Source organism: Nyctereutes procyonoides, unplaced genomic scaffold (assembly GCF_905146905.1).
Source record: "Nyctereutes procyonoides isolate TBG_1078 unplaced genomic scaffold, NYPRO_anot_genome, whole genome shotgun sequence".
Classification (NCBI taxonomy): domain Eukaryota; kingdom Metazoa; phylum Chordata; class Mammalia; order Carnivora; family Canidae; genus Nyctereutes; species Nyctereutes procyonoides.
In genome coordinates this window covers 14770817-14790718 of record NW_026575155.1, presented here as the reverse complement: position 1 = coordinate 14790718, position 19902 = coordinate 14770817, and the positions used below count along the sequence as shown (strand labels likewise).

General features: G+C 52.0%; 1 protein-coding gene across 1 annotated transcript in view; it reads left to right on the top strand.

The window, feature by feature from the left end:
• The window catches only part of C2CD2 (C2 calcium dependent domain containing 2), a 62720-nt gene that overhangs the window by 28873 nt on the left and 13945 nt on the right, over nucleotides 1-19902 (top strand). The window contains exons 5-12 of the mRNA XM_055313373.1: nucleotides 3204-3308; nucleotides 7014-7136; nucleotides 9757-9871; nucleotides 11570-11675; nucleotides 14198-14262; nucleotides 16232-16356; nucleotides 16856-17030; nucleotides 18021-18134. Coding sequence (XP_055169348.1) covers nucleotides 3204-3308; nucleotides 7014-7136; nucleotides 9757-9871; nucleotides 11570-11675; nucleotides 14198-14262; nucleotides 16232-16356; nucleotides 16856-17030; nucleotides 18021-18134 — 928 coding nt within the window. The remainder of the gene's footprint in view (nucleotides 1-3203; nucleotides 3309-7013; nucleotides 7137-9756; nucleotides 9872-11569; nucleotides 11676-14197; nucleotides 14263-16231; nucleotides 16357-16855; nucleotides 17031-18020; nucleotides 18135-19902) is intronic.

The following is a 19902-nucleotide window of genomic DNA, read 5'->3' as shown; positions in this document are numbered from 1 at the left end:
ACGTGATGGTCACCATTTTTTTTTCTTAAAGATTTTATTTATTTATTCACGAGAGACCCAGAGAGAGAGAGAGAGAGAGAGAGAGAGAGAGAGAGGCAGAGACACAGGCAGAGGGAGAAACAGGCTCCCTGCGGGGAGCCCGACGTGGGACTCGATCCCGGGACCCCGGGGTCACAATCTGAGCCAAAGGCAGATGCTGAGCCGCTGAGCCACCCAGGCGCCCCTAAATATAACTTCTATGCACCGGGGAAGCCAAAAAATGCACTTGGCTTGCTTTATTGTGGTACTTGCTATATTGCAGTGGCCTGGAAGCAGACCTGCAGCCTCTCCGAGGTGTGCTTGTGTATATTTTACAGAATTTTTTTTTTATTTATGATAGTCACAGAGAGAGAGAGAGAGGCAGAGACACAGGCAGAGGGAGAAGCAGGCTCCATGGAGCCTGACGTGGGATTCGATCCCGGGTCTCCAGGATCGCGCCCTGGGCCAAAGGCAGGCGCCAAACCGCTGTGCCACCCAGGGGTCCCTATTTTACAGAATATTCATAACGATCTATCTAGTAATTATATAGAGTCATATGTGATCACCATAAGAGGTGTATTCATGGAATTTCTGGATGCCCGAAGCATCAGATAACCGTGTGACTATTGTGAATTTCTGGGTCTGTTTGAGGGGTCACTGCCGATTCAACCCCGTGTTTCCTCCCCTCCGTCCCGGGGCTTGGCTGCTAATTTGGGGGATGAGCCCAAGTCGTACAGCTCCCTCGACCACAAGGGAGGATGATATCCTGTATGCTTTTCTTACACAGATGTGGTTTTGAATAACCGGAGCAAACAAGATTTTCTGGCTCCCTACATAGCCTTTTTCTCTTTCTGTCCTTCTTTCTTTCTTTTTTTTTTCTTTAAGATTTTTTATATTTATTCATGAGAGACACACAGAGAGGCAGAGACCCAGGCAGAGGGAGAAGCAGGCTCCATGCAGGGAGCCCCATGTGGGACTTGATCCCAGGATCCCGGGGTCACACCCTGAGCCAAAGGCAGATGCTCAACCGCTGAGCCACTGGGCACCTATCTACCCGGCCTCCTTCTGAGGGCCAGCCCTCCCCGGCCTCCCCGCTAGCACGTCCTTTCTGAGAGTTCAGGAGAATGAGTGTGACTTCATGTCACACCTGCCAGGTGCTAACACCCTCCCGCTCGCCCTAAAACTTTGGACAATGTAACTGGAAAACCAGCCCAAAGCCTGGGACACATGTAGCCGACACCAGACGCCTGGTTCGGGATAGAGCGAGTCCAGCCAGGCCCGTAGGGCCGCCGTGAAGGACGTGGGGTTTCTGAGATGCTGCTCGCGTGCCATTTCATGCAGCTCGGCAGAAGTAACCCAGTCGTGTCTCTGATCTCTTAACCCAGTTGACACCTGCTCTCAGGGCAGAGGCAGCTGCTGGAGATCGATCGGTCAGTGATGAACGCCCCAGACAGAAGATGCTCCTGCTGCTCTGCTGGCCTTTAGATTAAAGGTGCAGAAAGGGGCTGCGGTGGTCTCACACCCGCCCCCCCTGGACCCCTACCTGCTGGGGAGAGGGACAGACCTGCAGCAACATGATCAAAGTGCACCTTCCCTGGAATTACCAGGATTGCTGGTGTTGGGTGAGGGTCCTGAGTAGTGGGCAGTGCCGTCTAAAGCTGCCCTCTCCTCCTCTGCGGAGGGTCCGGAAGGCACCATGAGGCGAAGAGCTAGGATCTGTGCTTTAGAAAGAGGCTCCGGTTGAAAGATGAAGGAAGGTGTATTAGTTTGCTGTGGCTGCTGAAACAAATCACCACAAACCTAAGCTTAAGACCCAAATATAGGGGCGCCTGGGTGGGTGGCCCAGTTGGTGGAGTGTCTGACTCCTGGTTTTGGCTCAGGTCGTGATCTCGGGCTCATGAGATCGAGCCCTGGGTTGGGCTTTGCGCTCAGCACAGATGGTTTCTCTCTGCTGCCCCCTGACCCCACTCATCATCCTCTTTCAAAAATAAATAAATCTTAAAAAAAAAAAAAAGAAAGAAAGAAAGAAAAGAAAAACCAGCATAGGGGCACCTGGGTGGCTCAGTCGGCGAAGCATCTGCCTTCTGCTCAGGTCACGATCTTGGGGTCCTGGGATCGAGCCCCGTGTTGGGCCCCCTGCTCAGTGAGGAGCCTGCCTCCCTCTCTCCCCCTGCTCATGCTCTCTCAAATAAATAAAATAAATAAAGTCTTAAAAAAAAAACCCAGCATAAATGTATTATGTTGCCGTTCTGGGGGTCTGATGTCCAGCTCGGGCTGGCATCGGCGGGCCGCCTTCCTGTCTGGAGCCCTGCGAGGATCTGCTTCCGTGCTCACTGGGTGTTGGCAGGATTGTGTTCCTGGCGGCTGTAAGGCCGATTTTCTCACCAGCTGTCCGCTCAGGGCCGGTGGCAGCTTCTAGAGGCCACCTCTTTCCTGCGCTCTTGGCATCCTCTATCTATAAGGCACCTCTCGCTGGCCTGCCCCCCTCCTTCGTCCTGAGGGCTCCTCTGATTGGTTCCACTGGGCTCGCTGGGATAACCCAGCATTCTCTCTCCATTCACGGGCCTTGCCCTGGTCACTCCTGCAAAGTCCCCTTTGCTATATCTGGTCACATACCTGCAGGTTCCAAGACTCTGGGTGTGGACATCTTTGGGGGGGGGGGAACGTGACGCTACGACGGGTTGTTGCAAGAGATCAGAGTCCAGATAGAGGGTGTGCGTGTTGGCCCAGGCAAGAGGGGGTGAGAACACCCGTGTGCTGTGTGCACAGCCCTTGGGGAACGTGTGAGCATGGGGCTGGGCTAAGCATCCCACGTCCCGTCCGTGCCCTCCTCTCCCGCGTGCCTTGGTGACACTCCAGGAGAGCATGCAAAGCACAGAGCATTACTCACCTGAGAGACTACAGAGTTCTAATGACGTGTGGCCCGTTCGGCCGCCACTGCTGAGAATCATCTAGGAGTGATAGGTTGAGGCCGAGGAAGACGCTGGGGGGCTGAGGGGTGGGGTGAAGGGGAGGTCCAGGGGGGTTAGAGCTTTCTTTAGCATTTGGAAAGGCAAGGGGAGGCCAAGCAGGTGTCTGGGGAAGTAAATGAACACACGCACACACAGGTGCACACAGACTGGTGCCCCGATGCGTTGGGCCTTTGCTGGCAGGTGGGGCTCTCCAGTAACTCTGTGTTCTGCTAGCTGGAGCTCCACATGAAAGAGAAGAAGGAGGACATCCAGATCAAGTGGTCCTTCATCCACGCTGCGGAAACGGCCGTCACCGTCCAGTCCAGAGCCCCGGTGCAGGTCAGTGCCTCCGTTGTGAGGACCGCCCCCCCCCCCCCCCCACTACAGGTGTGCATGGGAACACTTGCATGTCGCCACCACCTGCCGAACAGAGGCTCAGACCAGCGCCCTTGTGCCGTGCAGGCTTCTCCTCTCCTCCCAGAGCATGGGGCCGCCCGGTCAGGGCAGCAGGGGTGATGGCCTTACTGGACCTGATGCTCGGGGTCCTGACCCAGCTGCACCTGCAGTCAGCTGGGAGCTGCAGGGAATCCTGGGCCTGCCCCCCGCACCCCATCATCCCCCTCATGGGGTTCCTTGGGCCTGGAATAGTTTCTGGCGCTCCCGTGCAGCCGAGGTGGAGAAGCACTGGCGTCATGTCTGTCACCTGGGGGATGCCTGGACTGGGTCGCCTGCCTGATTCAGCAGACCCTCCTTCCTGCCCTGAGGCTCTCCGCTCAGGGCTCAGGCTCAGTTGTGGCCCCCGGCCGGCTCCCAGGGGCAGGCGTCTGTCCCCGCGGTTTTTGCAGAGGTGCATTTAAGGTCGGAAGGCAATCTCCCTGCTGCCCAGGGTCTTAGGTGTTTGAAGAAATGAATCTGGAAGCAGGGGGTGGGCACACGACGTCATACTGGGGTCCCTTGCGGTGGCTGGAAGGACCATGACAATCATGTGCACCAAAGGCTCATTAGGAGGTGAGGTCATTCCTCTGCAGGGTTTTGATGATCGTCGTTTGCAGTCTCGCCCCGTTTCACCCTCTGGTTCAAGCCCTGAGAGATCCCCAACAGCATTAAGTGAATTTGATCCTTCGTTCCTATGCGGTTTTACCTTTCAGGACTTGATACAAATGCGTGCAGGTGTTTTTTAATTAATTAATTTATTTTTAAGACAGGTAAGCTTGAATTGCTGCTCCTCTGAGGGGCACCCATTGGAACTGTCACTTTTCCCAGCCGTCGGGGTTACAGCCGGCATGCAGACCGTGTCCCTGGAGGCCCGCTTCCTGCCCTGTCCCCCTTCCTTCCCACGTTTGCATCTGTCTCCTTGGCCCCACTGGCGGAGTGGCTGGGCCCACCTGTGTGCAGAGGGGTCCCCTGGCCGGCTGTCCCAGCACCACCACGGCCATGCACCTGCCCTGGCGTCCGAATTCAAGCCCTTTGAGGAGGGCAGACCTCTGTTCGGGGCCCCTCCAGTCAACCCCATCCTTGTGTGGCCACGTGACCAGCGTGGTGGAAGTTGAGGGCACTGCTCCTGCTGGCAGTTCGGCTTGGGTTTTGTCCCTCATCTTTGTAAATGTACAAACATATATATATATATTTTAACATGTACAACACATGGTTCAGAAGTCACAATCCCATGAGACATCCTACCCAGACGTCCAGTGTTTGCTCGTCCCTTGGACCCCACCTGCCCCCCGCATGCTATTGCTTTGTTCATTAGTTCCTGTTCACCTGATCCAGGTTTGTTTCTGCAAAAATGATCTTACTCCCCCAATACTCACCCAAACAGTGGCACGCTGTGTCTGCTGTTTGCACCTTGCCCCCCAGCATCCTGCGGCTTCTCTGACCATCCCGTGCTCCTCTGGTGAATGCAAAGTGAGACTTTCCAAGTGCGGCGTTAAGCTGCGCCCCCCTGGGAGCCGGTCCTGTGGGTGCAGGACCCGAGCCTCCAGCCCTCCTCCCCTCCCGTTGTGGATGTGATGGCCCTGGGGGTGGAGTGGGTGGATGGCCCGAGCCAGCTGCCCATCCTGGGATGAACTCTGACTCCAAGCACCCCAACGCACCTCTTCATCCTCACTTTCCTCCTCTATAAGGGGACAGGAGATTGTGGGAGTTAAAGAAAAAAAAAAGACCCGAATATATAAGCAAGACAAGGTCCATCCATGTGATGGAATATTTTTCATCCCTTAAAAAAAAAAAAAAAAAAGGATAAGGCTCCAACACTTCTGAGGCACCCCGACACTTTCTACAGCATGAAGGAAGGTCATGCGTGTGACAGGAGCCCGACACAGGACACGTAATGGGGGAGCCCGTAGCTGGGAGATGTCCCCAACAGGCAAATCATCCGATTTGGGGTCAATCGGGGCAAGCGGGGCTGGGTGCTCGTGGGGGAGAGATGGGGTGAGCCTTCACACCTCGCTGGTGGCTACCCAACTCCGGACGTGCTGAATGCCACTGAAGTGTCTACTAAAGACCGGTTCATTTTATGTTATGTAAACTTCACCTCCGTTAAAAAAGAAAGATAGAGCCACCAAGGACCCGTTGAAGAGAAAGATGACAGCACCGTGGTTATACATGTAGACCCCAGAGTCTCCATACCTGGGCTGGACTCTTGGCTCTGCCATCTGTGAGCTGTGTGGCCCTACATGTCTTTTTTTTTTTTTTAAGATTTTATTTATTTATTCATGAGAGACACGGAAAGAGAGGCAGAGACACAGGCAGAGGGAGAAGCAGGCTCCATGCAGGGAGCCCGACGCGGGACTCGATCCCAGGACTCCGGGGTCACAACCTGAGCCCAAGGCAGATGCTCAACCGCTGAGCCACCCAGGCGTCCCTACACGTCTTAATTGACGTCTCTGTGCATTAGTTTCCTCATCGGTAACATGGGGATAATAATATTCAAGGTGGTTGCGAAGATTAAATTCATTACTACGTGTAACTGCACAGATGTGGCCCCGACATATCCTAAGAGTGATGGGAGTATTTGGTAATGATTTGATAATTTGTCGAGTTTCTCGCAGAGACTAGATGTTCACTAATTGGCACAGTGGGATTGAGGTTGCTGTCACAGGGCCTGGCAGGTCAGTCCCTGAAATCCCTCCAGCCCTGCAAGTCGGGTGGTCCGGTGGAAGTCGCTTCGTGCAGTCCCCTACGCGGGGTGGGGATGGCTGGAGCCCCATGGCGATGGCATTTATACCAGTGGGTGCAGCTTCCCTCCGAGTGATGGCACCACAGTTTATGTATTTGTTTAGCTATTGACGGATCCTTAGGTACTTTCCAATTTGGGGCCTTGTGAATAGTGGTGCTGAGAACATTCTGGAACACCGGAAGGCATTTCTGTTGGATGTTCATTGTTACAGCTTTCTGGCGTTGCCGTATAATACAATATAAATCATCGCGCTTTGCTCCTTGCTCCTCTACAAGCTCGTCTTTCCTACTGGGCCCTTTTGTTTACTTGGCTACTTTATCATTTCAAAAAAAAAATGCCAGGTGTCCTGCAAGAAAGAACAAGCACATCTGTCTGAAAGGCTCGACACAGCCACAGTGACAAGTTTCTATATTGCACCAGCCTTTATGGTCACCGTTTTTAATTTTTTATTTATTTATTTTTTTAATGATTTTATTTATTTATTCATGAGAGACACAGACAGAGAGAGAGGCAGAGACACAGGCAGAGGGAGAAGCAGGCTCCATGCAGGGAGCCCGACGCAGGACTCGATCCCGGGTCTCCAGGATCACGGCCTGGGCTGAAGGTGGTGCTAAACTGCTGAGCCACCCGGGCTGCCCCAGGTCACCGTTTTTTAAAAAATAAGGAGCGTGAGTGGCTCCTGCGATCGGCAGGGAGCGCCCCGTCTCCCCAACGAGGACGAGGACGGCGCGTGTCCGGAGCTGACCCCCCGGAGCCCGGGCAGCACCCGGCGGGCTGGGTCTCTGGGCTGTGGCGAGGGGAGCTGTCACCTGCCCACCCGGCACCCAGTTAGGAAATGATTTGGTGACTTCCTCCTCTTTCGGCAGGACCGGGTGGCGGAGACTGATGCGGTGTCCGAAAGCCTCAAGGACATCCTGAAGCGCCTGGTTACTTCTGTGACCCCGTCGGTGGTCCTGAGCACCAAGCCTGTGGACGTCAGGGAAATTCAGGTAAAACCGCCGAGGGCGGTGCCTTGTGGCCCATCGGGGATCAGGGTCCCCTCTGGGAGAATCTGCGCATCTCTCTAGCGGTCCCCTATCCCCCGTGGCAGAGCGAGAGCACCTGGCACCGAGTCAGGGACCAGCTTCAAGTTCAAGTTCAGGGCCCCAGGTTCCAGAGCCCCATGGGATGGAAGGAATAGGTGTGTGGGCTGCTCCCCACAGTCCGACCCTAATTAGCCCCGACCCTCTGCTTTTCTGGAGCTACAACCTGACTTTTCACTGTCCACGCAGGGCCTGTGGTCTCAGATCTCCATCCTTCCAGGACTGAGACCCAATTAGCAATGAGAACATGCCCGCAGAGCAAGGGGGCTTTGCATTTATATATATAAAATACCTAGTTATATAGTAGCCTCTGTAACTGCGTGAGCTAATTATATATATTTGAAAATATATTTATTTGCTCATGAGAGAACACAGACTGAGAGAGAGAGAGGCAGAGACATAGGCAGAGGGAGAAGTAGGGTCCTTGCAGGGAGCCTGGTGCGGGACTCGATCCTGGATCCCGGGATCACAACCTGAGCTGAAGGCAGGTGCCCAACCGCTGAGCCACCCAAGTGTCCTAGTTATATATTTATATATAAAATGTATGTTTAAAAAATTTTTTTAAAAATGTATGTTTATTCATATACACAAAAGCTTATTATAAGGAGTTGGCTCCCATGATCACAGAGGCTGATCAGTCCCAGGATCTGCAGGGTGAGTCTGCAAGCTGGAGATTTGCAGGAGACCCAGGACGGGTGACCTTGTAGTCCCGGCCTGAACGCCAAGCAGGCTTGAGAGCCACAGAGAGCTGGTGTCTCCATTCAGGTCTTAAGGCAGGAAAACAACCCCTGATATCCCAGCCCCAGTGGTCAGGCTTGAGGAACCCCCTTTTTTTCAGGGGAGGTCAGCCTTTGTTCTAGCAGACCTTCAACTGATTAGATGAGGCCCACCCACATTAGGGAGGGCAATCTCTTTCACTGGGTCTTTTGATCTAAATGTTAATGTTATGCAAAAATGTCCTCACAGAAACATCCAGAACAACGTTTGAACACATACCAGTGTACCCTGTGGCCCTGTCACGTTGACCCATAAAATTAACCATCACACATAGATATTTGAAATATTTCATTTCCACCCCGGACATGTGATTGCTCTGGCCCCAGTGCTCATGGACTTGGATCATAAGGACTTTTTTTTTTTTTAAGATTTTATTTATTTATTCATGAGAGACACAGGCAGAGGGAGAAGCAGGCTCCATGCAGGGAGCCCAATGTGGGACTCAATCCCAGGACCCCGGGATCATGACCTGAGCCAAAGGCAGACGCTCAACCCCTGAGCCACCCAGGCGTCCCTCCTAAGGACTTTTGTAATTACTTCTTGCAGCTCACACTTGGCAAAGTCCTGGTTCACAGTAGTGTTTTCTAAATAGTGACCTTGAGATGTTGGCAAGCTTCCCCAGCACCCAGATCCCTTCCTGGAAGCCTCTGTTTGTGTAGAGACCTGTGATGTCTCCGAGAAGCCTTTCCAGGATTCCCAGACCTTTGTTCTTAAGGGACCACCCCCCCACCCGCCTTTTTAAAATATTTTATTTATTTGACACAGAGAGCGAGAGATTGAGAGCAAGAGAGCAGGAGGGAGAGGGAGAGAGAATCCGAAGCAGAGTGCAAAGCCAGACCTGGGGCTCCATCCCACAAATGTGAGATTGTGACCGAAGCCAAAACCAAGAGTCAGATGCTTAACCAACTGAGCTACCCGGGCGCCCTGGGGCCCCGTCCAGAGAACACTCACGGGGCGCCGGAGTGGCTCAGACTGCGAAGCGTCTGCCTTCAGCTCAGGTCGTGATCCCAGGGTCCTGGGTTTGAGCCCCACGTCGGGCACCTTGCTCAGTGGGGAGTCTGCTTCTCCCCCTCCCTCTCCGTCTTCTGCTCCCCCTGCTCGTGCGCTCTCTCTCAAATAAATAAAGAAAATCTAAAAACAAAAGAAAAAGAAAAGAAAAAAGCACTCGCAGCGTGAGGGGAGGGAGGAAGCTAGTTTGGGGAAGGTTTAAGGCGATGTCCTCCGGGTTAGAGGAGCCTTTTCTCTGTTGGAATTGCCTTGATGCCCGTTGAAGACATGATGATGGACACTGGGCCCAGCCATACCCGCCTCTGTCGCCGCTTTAGTGCCTCTCCGACCCCCCGATGAGACTCGGACAGTCCTCACCTGGGTGGCGCTGTGCGTGACGGGCCTTGCCGTGTGCGTGTCAGGCTGCTGTCCCGCTCGGTGCCCCTGGGCAGTGGGCCCGCAGCCTGGAGAGGGCACCCCACTTTCTCTTGAGCGCCCGGCCTGGGTCGGGTGTGGCCCCAAGGCAAGCTTGCTTCCAGTCTCCGCTCACAACCGGATTCTGGGGGGCCCTCTCTGGTTGAACCCGGTTTATTTGGACAGAAAAGATTCCCACGCAGGGGAAGACGTGATGCTGGATTGGGACCCTCACTTCCTATAGGAACGGAAAGCTATTATGGAGCCGACTGCAGGGGGTCAAACGGGATTTCCTGGAGACCCCTCCTCTTCACCCTGGTCACTGCCTTTTGTTTTTCTACATCTACAGCGCGCTTCATCTGCTCCTCAGGAATCCTGCCCTCCCAAACCTCCAAGGGCTCACGAACTCAAATTATTGGTGAAGAACATCCGAGCCTCGCTGCTGAACGATCCTGGTGCTTCAGGCAGGTGGTGGGGCTGCGGGACACCCTTGGGTGTGTGTGTGTTGGGGGTGGGGGGCCCAGGCGAGCATGGGGAGACATGCGGGTTCTCCGTGGCCTCTGGCTTCCCTGCAGCATCCTTCACTTGAGTCTGCAGCGTGACCCCTGCCTTTGAGCAAAGAGCCCCTGAAAACCATAATAGGAACGTGAGACCATTAAAAACCAGTCCCGATTTTGTGTGCATGAAGGCTGAGGTGGGGGGGAAGGGATGCACCTGTGACCTTGCCCTTTCCTTTCGTCTGAAGAACACCTTTTTGTTCTTTTAAACTATGGAACATGTAAATACATATTGAGCATCCCTGACTGATATGTGATGTGAACGTTCTTTCTTTTTTTTAAAAAAGATTTTATTTATTTGAGAGATAGAGAGCGAGCAAGTGAGCATGAGCAGGGAGGAGGGGGAGAGGGAGAAGCAGACTCCCCCCCGAGCAGGGAGCCCGATGTGGGGCTCGATCCCAGGACCCTGGGATCATGACCTGAGCCGAGGGCAGGTGTTCAAGCAGCTGAGCCCCCCAGGGGCCTGTACCTCCTCCTCTCATAGAAGCTGAAGTGCCACATGGGCTATTTATGGAGGGTCAGCAGGACCTCAGGCCCATCGGGGACCCCTCCGTGCCAGAGAGGCTATTACCTGAGCAAGGACAAGTGTCGCAGAACCGGTCATACTCTCAGTGTCCTGAATGGCTGCTGAGACCCCAGGTGCACAGCAGCCTGGAACAGGACCCAGCTTCCCACCACGGTTCCATTTTGCCGAGGACGGGAATGAATTCTTTGTTGCCTGAGAACGCTGAGGGTTGCGTATCTGCGAGGAGTTCTTTCCAGGGCCCAAAGCACAGACCGTCCACATGTAACACCCGAGACTCTGTGCGACGCCAGCTGTGGGCGACTGGCTTGGTAAGGGCCCTAGCCCGTGGCCCTGCGAGGCCTGCCCTGCTCACCACTGCGGGGACCTCTGACTCTGGACGCTGTCGGCCCGGGCGGGGGTCCCTGTTCCTCGCCTCTGCCAGCAGGTCCGCGTCGGGGTCCGTGTCTCCCGTCGGAGGTGATTGTGAAGACCAGTAAGATAATGTGCTTGGAACAACACTGCGTGGTGCCCGCAGAGGGCCAGGGACTGCGGTGGTTACTGGTTCCACGCTGTGTTCACAGTTCTCTGCCCTGGGACAAACGTTGCCTTGAAGCAGAAACCACCGGGTACTAGGGAAACGTCCCATTACCCGGATCAAAGATCCTTAAATCTCTGACTGAGCTGAGTCAGGTATAAAAACACATCCTTCGTGAGTAGGGAGATGGGGTCTCTGCAGGGTATCCCCAAATTCAGGGGTCACCCCGGAGGCCTTTCCTTTTGCAAGCAGGTAGTCTTGTCCCAAAGTGGGGGGTCACATCAGCTGTAGTGAAGTTGCCCCTGGGAAGTGTCACCATCCAGGGCAGGAAGCAGGGGCGTTTGGGGCCCACCGTCCGGGCCAGTAGATATCCAGTTGGGGACAGGAAGCCTCAAACCCCAAGTGCAGTGCTTTGAGAGTTTGTCAGTGGCCAATGAAATCGAGAAAAGCCGCTCGGAAGGGGTGAGCCGAGGCGTCAGGCACGTAAGTCGGCCCGTCAGGTGCAAACCACGTCTGCGTGCAATGCAGTTCTAAAGAATAGGAATGCCCCTTTGTGTGATTGCAGGCAACGTTAGGCCACAGTGTGTGGTCCGGCTGAACGAGCCCGTTCAGAAGTTCAGCGCCCTCGCGAAAACCACGACCGAGCTCGCCTGGGAAGAAGAATTCACCTTGTGCGTACGGCCTGGTTGAGGGGCTTGCGTCCGCACAGCCGCACCTGCTCACGGCGGCCAGATCGTGAAATCCGTGTGTAGCGCTGCTAATACCCCACGCTTAAAAATTTTTTAAGAACTTTTTTTGAAAAGGTGTCTTAGACGTCCCAGGTGGCTGTAGGTTGGGTATGGATTTCTCTCTGAAGGCAGCCCTGGGTACGGGTCCCCTCCTCGCCCGCGTCCTGCTGCAACCAGAGAGCGCTCTGGGCGGGCTCCCTTTGCTTCTGAAATACATGCCGCTTGGAGCGGAACGGAGGAGACTTTGGGTGGTTTCCAGAACGTGGCTGGGAGCAAAGGGAGGAGTAGGGCCCGTTGATAAGAAATGGTGTAGGAACCCTAAGTCATGGGGTAGGGAGCAGCCTCCCTCCAGCACGTGCAGAAGCCAGGTCCATTCCGGAACGTCCGGGTGGCTTCGTGGGATCTATTAACAGCCCACGACGATCTCTCATGAGCTCATTGTGTTGTTAGATCAAAGGAGAAAACAAACTTAGCTTGGTAACATGCCCAGAAGATCATCAGTGACCTTTCCTGTGAGATCCTAATGTTAAAAACATAATTAGAATAAGATTTATGGCCACCTGTTTAATAGGCTTAAGGAAGTCGTATATGAATGAGAAAGACCAGAAGTCATCCTGTTAAAGCCGAGAGACAGATACCCACTGTTTTGTTCTAGAAGTAAGGGTAATGCACTCGGATAAGAAAAGGAGGTCGTGTACAAATACAGGAAAGGAAGAGGCAAAATGAATTATTACCTGGAGGTAATACTATTGCCTATCTAGACTATTCAAGAAAATCAGCTGAAACGATCAGAAATAAAAAATGGCTATAGGATAGAAGTAATAGTAGGAAGCTCATAGAAATAATATTTCAGTGAAGTGGCTGAGTCTAAAAATAACAGAAATCAGTTGTTTTCTGATGGTCTAGCAATGAACAGTTGGAAAAAGTACTGGCGGCAGGTGTCCCGTGTATAAAATAAAGGGTTTTTAGGAATCATTAATGAAAATAGGAGCACTCTCCTGGAAACCTGGGAAAAGATGTCTGAGCTAGAAATATATTAAAGCAAGAATCGTAGATAGCCAGAAACTTCTGAGAAGTTGTTCGATCTCAGAAAAAAATTTTTTTTAAAAGATTTATTTATTTATTCAGAGAGAGAGACACACACACACACACAGGCAGAGGGAGAAGCAGGCCCCACGCAGGGAGCCCGACCTGGGACTCAATCCCGAGTCTCCAGGATCACACCCTGGGCTCCAGGCGGCGTTAAACCGCTGCACCACCGGGGCTGCCCCGATCTCAGAAATAGTTAAAGAAAAACAAATGTAAACCAAAAAGCTTTTATATATATATATATATATATATATATATATATATATATTTTTTTTTTTTTTTTTTTTTTTTTTTTTTTTTTTTTCCACCTTATGGGTTGGTAAAGAATAGGCAAGTGAGGATGGGCTGGGGGAAGTGTAAATGGGAATAACCATTCTGGAAGTCCTCACTATGTATCCAAAAAAAAAAAAAAAACCAACCTCTTAAATGCACATACCTTTTGACTGGCATTTATAGTCTTCCTAAGGAAATAATAAAAAAAAAAAAAAAAGGAAATAATCACACAGCGTGTACAAAGATGTTTACTGTAGCTTGTTTATGATTATGAAATGTTTTTTTTTTGATTATGAAATATTATAAACAATCAAGCCATTATTAAGGCCTGGTTATTTTTTAAATTTTTTTTAAAGATTTTTATTTATTTATTCATGAGACAGAGAGAGAGAGAGAAAGGCAGAGACACAGGCAGAGGGAGAAGCAGGTTCCATGCGGGAGCCTGACGTGGGACTCGATCCCAGGTCTTCAGGATCAGGCCCTGGGCTGAAGGCAGTGCTAAACCGCTGAGCCACCCGGGCTGCCCTTAAGGCCTGGTTAATTAAGGATTTGGATAAATAAGATCTCCCAAGGGCAGATAGTAGAGTACTAGATGCCTATTCAAAGTGGCGTTGCTCTGTAGCTTCTGACCTGGAAAGACGTCTGATATCTTACGTGGGAAAAAAAAAAAAAAGGCCACAAAAGGTATATATCCTGTTCTATTTTTTGGTTTTAAAAAACTTAAAGAGCTATGTTCTTTGATACAGTAAGTACTAGCCACACGCGGCTCTTTAAATTTGAATTAATTAAAACGAAACAAAATTGACTTCAGGCCCTCAGTTAGCACGGGCCTCGTTTTGGGCTCTCAGTAGCCATCTGGGGCTGGCGGCCACCGTATTGGAGGGCGCCTGGATAGAACATTCTCTGTCATCAGTCAGAAAGGAGCAGAGAGTTCTAGGAGACCAGTAACCAGAGATTAACAGTACCTGGGGATAGCAAAGTGGCAGGTCCTCTTTACACTGATGGTGATTTGTGTTTCTTTCTATAATGAGAAAAAAAAAACTGTTTTAAGAAATAATACAGCATTTGCAAGGATTCACAGCTCTTTTTTTTCCTTTCCGCAGTGAGTTGAATGTCAAGTCGAAGGAGTTGCACCTGCAGATTTCAGGGGATGAGCGATCCTCAGAAGGTGGGTGTCGAGCAGGTGCGGAGGGGGCGGCCCTGCTCTCGGGGAGGTGTCATCCAGCCGCCCCGACGGGGCCTGGAGAAGCTGAGAAGCCCTGCCCTGAAACCACTCCGGTCTTTCCGAGGCAATGTTTGCTTGAAAGTCCATTTCAGTTATGAGCAAGGGGAAACATTTTGGAAAAGAATATACACAACTGGGTTTTGCCTTTTTTTTTTTTTTAATAAATATCTAAAATTTTTTATTCAGCCGTTTTTGGCTTAGAGAAGAAGTACTTCTCGACCTTCTTAGCCTTAATAGACCCGTTCTGTTGTGTTCCTAATTGGGGTAAAATGCGTATAACATAGAAGCTCCCATCTTAATCGTTTCTGAGTGTAAAATTCAGTGGCGTTGAGTACATCCACACCGTTGTGCAGCCATCAGCACCACCCACCTCCAGGACTTTTTCCTCTTGCCACGCTGAGACCCTGGTCTCGTGAAACACCAACTTCCCCACACCCTCCATCCCCCTGGCACCGCCCCCCCGCCCCATCCTGCTATTTCTCTCTATGGATTTCAACTGGCTTTTCCTTGTAAAATAAGCCACAGCATCTTACACTGGACGCATGCTTTAGAGACAAGAAAGCTACGGTTAAAGGTAAAATCACAAAAGTGAACATGGACCTGTATATATGCGTGTGTGTAAGTCAGGAGTTTCAGTATGTATTAGGTTTTAAAAAATGCCCATAAACATACCAAAATTGGGAGAAGGGGGCCCCTTACCTGGCTTATCCTGCTGGGAGACCAAGCCATTTGGTTGTCTCCTAAAATTACAAAGACCCAAGAAAAAGCAATTCAAGCTTCTTGTTTATTTGCAAGAATAATTCTTCTTCTTCTTCTTCTTCTTCTTCTTCTTCTTCTTCTTCTTTTAAGATTTTAAGTTTTTAAAGATTTATTTATTTAGAGAGAGAGAGAGAAAGGGGCAGAAGGAGAGGGAGAGAGAGAATCCTTAAGCAGACTCCCCGCTGAGCACAGAGCCTAACCTCAGGACCCTGAGATCGTGACCTGAGCTGAAATCAAGAGTTGGCTGCTGCTTAACCAACTGAGCCACCCAGGCACCCCCTTATTAGCAAGAATTCTGAGCTAATTTCCTTGATTCCGTTGTCCCGGGATAAGGTCAGTGAGGTGTTCCTGAGATAAGAACTGACGTTCCAGGAGACGGCATGTGGTTTGAACCCAGAGTGGGCCCAGGGTTTGCCTGGAAAGAAGGCAAGTCCCAATCCGTTTCTGAGGCACCACACCTCTGGAGGCTCATTCCTATACAACCCGATGGGATCTATGAAAATTTACATTAAAAAACCAAAAACAGAACAAAGAACAACCATATAGCCTTTACCCGGACTCCCACAGTTTTGACAGTTTGCCCCATTTGCTTTATTGTTTGTGCTCGTACTTAGTGGTTGCTCTTGATTTTGCTTGCTCAGTCTCCGCATGTGCACATGCACACGTTCCAGTGTGCGCACACACACACATACACACACACATGCTGGAGGGTAAACCTGTAAATGTCCGAGGGTATCAGGCCCTTTACCTTGCCTTTCTTAGGTGCATATTTCCTAAGAATAAGGATATTCTCTGGTATGTCCACAGTCCAGCTGTCTGCTTCCTGAATGTACATGCACGTTCTGTAACCTGACACCATGTTCTGCTTCATGGGTTGGCCCCGCGTCCTTTATTTAGAGTAGTTACTTTCCCTCCCCCCACAGCATCAGATACCGCCTTCAGTCTCCTGTCTCTTATGCCTCCCTTGGTCTGGACCGTGTCCACGGCCTCTCTTTGTCTCTATGGTGTTCTGAGATGTCCCAAAACTGGAGGACGCTCAAGCAGACAGGATGTGCATTAGGAGGTTGTTCTGGTTGTGGTGGTGGCTCCCTCTGACCCCTGCTCCCGTGGAACCCCATGGAAATGTATCTTTACTTGTCTCCTATCTTTTTAGCTCTCTTGGCAATGACGGCCATTCCTTTGGATTTATTCAAGAAGCAGCCCTCTGGGCCCCAGAGCTTTACACTGACCGGCGGGTCCTCCTTTGGCGGCTCAGTGTTGGGTTCGGTCACTGCGGAGGTATGGCGTCCTTCTCTCCCGTGGCCAAGCTCCAGCTGGATGCACTTGAGATAAGGAGCATCTTTATCTGTCAGTTAGTTTGGATTCTTGCCTCAGCAGCAAATGAGAAAGCTCCTCACGTAAGAGGAGCCCTTGTGTTGTGCTGTGCATTTCTAGACCTGAATGGGACACGTCCTGCCCATGGTCGTGTTGAGTGGTCTGCCGTTTGGAGAACTTTCCACGACGGCCGTGTCATGTGGGCCTAACCCACGAAGGCCCACTTGGTTTCGTTTGGTGCTGTAGCCTTTGGGCCTGTCACTGGGCGCGGAGTGGCAGGGATTGAGCGTGGGTCTTGTCACCCCCCTCGGTTCTGGGGAAACCAACCCAGATTAACTATGAGATGGTTACCGTACCGAGTGATGCCAATTGACGCAGAGGTTACGGCCAGGGAGGGCGGCGTGCCGTGCCCAGGGCTTGGTCTACGTGCTGTACGAGGTGCGTAACTGTACCTTCTCTGCAGTTTTCTTACGTAGAACCCAGCGAAGCGAAATCCTGGCAGACGCCTTCACCTGCTCCCGCTGCAAAGGTAGAAAAAGATCGCACGGTGATGCCGTGTGGGACTGTGGTCACTACTGTCACTGCCGTGAAAACCAAGCCTCGCTTCGACGCCGGGAGGGCGTCCCCGCTGAGCTCTGGTGAGAGCAGCCCCTGCAGACTCCAGCCCCCCGGCCCCGTGAGCACCTTGCCTGTCTAGACAGCGGGATGCCGTAGTGAGTGTTGTTCAGACAGTCTCGTGGCACAGACAGCCGGGCAGAGGGCAAAACTTCTTAGCTTTTTGTGTTCTAGGCAGTTACCTTTCTATGCTGTCGAATAAATACACGGCATGCCGAAGCAGGGTTCAACCCGGTAGTGTGCGCTGAAGCTGAAAAAATGTAGATGCTAGAGGAAAAATATCTAGTTAAATGAACTACCCTATTACATTTACGTGGGGACAACCCATGTCGTGTAAGTGGTCAGTGCAAGTGCAGGTTCTTAGGAAGGCTTGATGTGCAGTCATTTTATTCTTTATTTTTATGAATTTTTAAAAAAGATTTGATTTATTTATTCATGAGACAGAGAGAGAGGTGCAGAGACACAGGCAGAGGGAGAAACAGGCTCCATGCGGGGAGCCCGATGGGGGACTCGATCCTGGGACCCCGGGGTCACGCTCTGAGCCAAAGGCAGATGCTCAACCCCTGAGCCCCCCAGGTGCCCCGTGTGCAGTCATTTTAGATCTAGCTGAATTCTTACCTGTCCCCCCAGCCTCTGCCCCAGAGACAGCTTCTGTATAAGTGCAGGGCTTACTATTTTATTTATATTATGTTTCTGCTTGTAGATAGATACGCGTATTATCTTCCCAGAATAGATTGCCTGGCACCATTCCTGAATACAAAACGGAATAAAATGAAATTCTGGCCTAATTAAAATGTTTCTGAAATTTTACTTAACCCCAGGTTCCCATTATCCTTTCTGGGTACTTGGCCTCCACCCCCACCCCCAAAAAGATGAGATATCCAAAGGTTTGCCCTCGCCTTTTCCAGCTGCATAGATGGGGTTGCGTGAGAGGTGTGATTTCACCTTCCCGGGAACTGTAGGTTCAGGCGGCTTTTGGGTCATCCATTATGACCTGGATTTCCTCCCGGCAGAGTCTCCCGTGAAGACGCCTGTCAAAGTGAAGGTCATTGAGAAGGACATCTCTGTCCAAGCCATCTCCTGCCACGGCGCTCCCGTCAGCAAGACATTTTCGTCTTCGGACACAGGTAACGGGGCGCATGCTCACCGCTCCCCTCCTTCTGGGTTCTCCTCCCGTCTTTCTCGGCTGCCCAGGGGTCAGCATTTCCTTTTTGGAGTTTGAGGGGAGCTTTTTTGAGTAATGAGAGCAGAACTAGAAGGAGAAAGGGGGAATGGGAGCCAGGCAGAGACCGGGGTGGTGGTAAGTTTTAGCAGATGCTTTCACAAAAGACACATAAAAACCCAGTTTATACCTCAGGTTATAAAAGAAATTTCTTTTTTTAAAGATTTTATTTATTTATTCATGAGAGACCCAGAGAGAGAGGCAGACACACAGGCAGAGGGAGAAGCAGGCTCCCTGCAGGGAGCCCGATGCGAGACTCGATCCCGGACCCCCAGGATCACGCCCTGAGCCGAAGGTGGATGTTCAACCGCCGAGCCACCCAGGTGCCCCCCACGTTATAAAACATTGGGGCATGATTTTTCTCCTGCTCCATATACCAGTGCTATGAATATCATAAATAAGCAGGACTCCGGGGTGTGATCCTAAAGGCGGCTTCGTTCGTGCCTCCCACGAGGTCTCCCCCAGAGCTCTGCTTGCACATTTCCCATTTTTATGGTCGCTCCCAGGGAACACGTATCTTTGGAGAGATGAGTCCCTGCCTCCCTAAATCAGAGCAGAATCTAAATTTGGGGATTACGTTTTCTCCCTTTGCTCGCGTGTGACCTGCTGCCAGAAGGGGCTGGTGGCTCCTCCTTTTGGGCTCACCCTCTCCCTGTCCCCTCAGCCCCTTTTCTGATCTCGCCAGTGTCAAGGACGGGACCAGGAGGAGAGGATGGTGGGGCGGGGGGAGCGGGGAGCCGGAAGCTCTCACTTGACAGGTGCTGTCTTAGGACGGCTTCGTACTTGCTCAGCCTGGTGACGGCGACACTGCTTCTCCCCGTGGGAGTGGTCAGGTTCTCTGGAAACCGCAGGGCTCCCTCAACTGTAGAGCTTCCTGGGTGCAGGTCGTGTCCCTCCTCTGGCTGGCGTTCCTGCTCGCTTTACCTGCCCCTGGCAGGTGCCCCATGGCCTTGGACTGCAGGGGCACCTTCACTTGCGCCCTTTATTTTTTTACTTTTTATTTTATTTATTTATTTATTTATTCATGAGAGACAGAGAGAGAGAGAGAGAGGCAGAGACATAGGCAGAGGGAGAAGCAGGCTCCATGCGGGGAGCCTGATGCAGGACTCGATCCCAGGACCCTGGGATCACGCACTGAGCCGAAGGCAGGTGCTTAACCGCTGAGCAACCCGGGCATTGAAACCGAGAAGGGAGACGCTCCTGTTAACCCCCTGCCCCACTGAGAGCATCGTGGTTTGGCTGTGCCTTGGCAGGAGCTCCCGCGGTGACGTCACAGGCATCAGCTTGGGGTCACAGACCCGGTGTAGCACCTCGGCCATGCTGTGCCCCCTGACCTTCCCCGTGACTCAGATGGGGATAAACAGGGCACCCGCCTCCTAGGGCCTTGGGAGGGCTGCACGCGGCGGTACGCCCGCGGCCCTTTGCACGGCACCTGCTGGGGGTTGAGCCTCCCTGAGATGTTGGCCAGCTGTGCGGCCCTGACAATGGGAAGGAGCCACCTTCGTGACCTGGCTCCTCTGAACACATGGTGTTGGGCTGCCGTCGGGACTGAAAAGGAATAACCTCACTGCCCTCCGGAGTTCGAACTCTTGTAGAAGGTCAGGGGCCTTTTTGCTTGTTGGCCTACCTGCTTCCGTTGTTTGTCATCAACTCTATGGAGGTAGATGGAAATG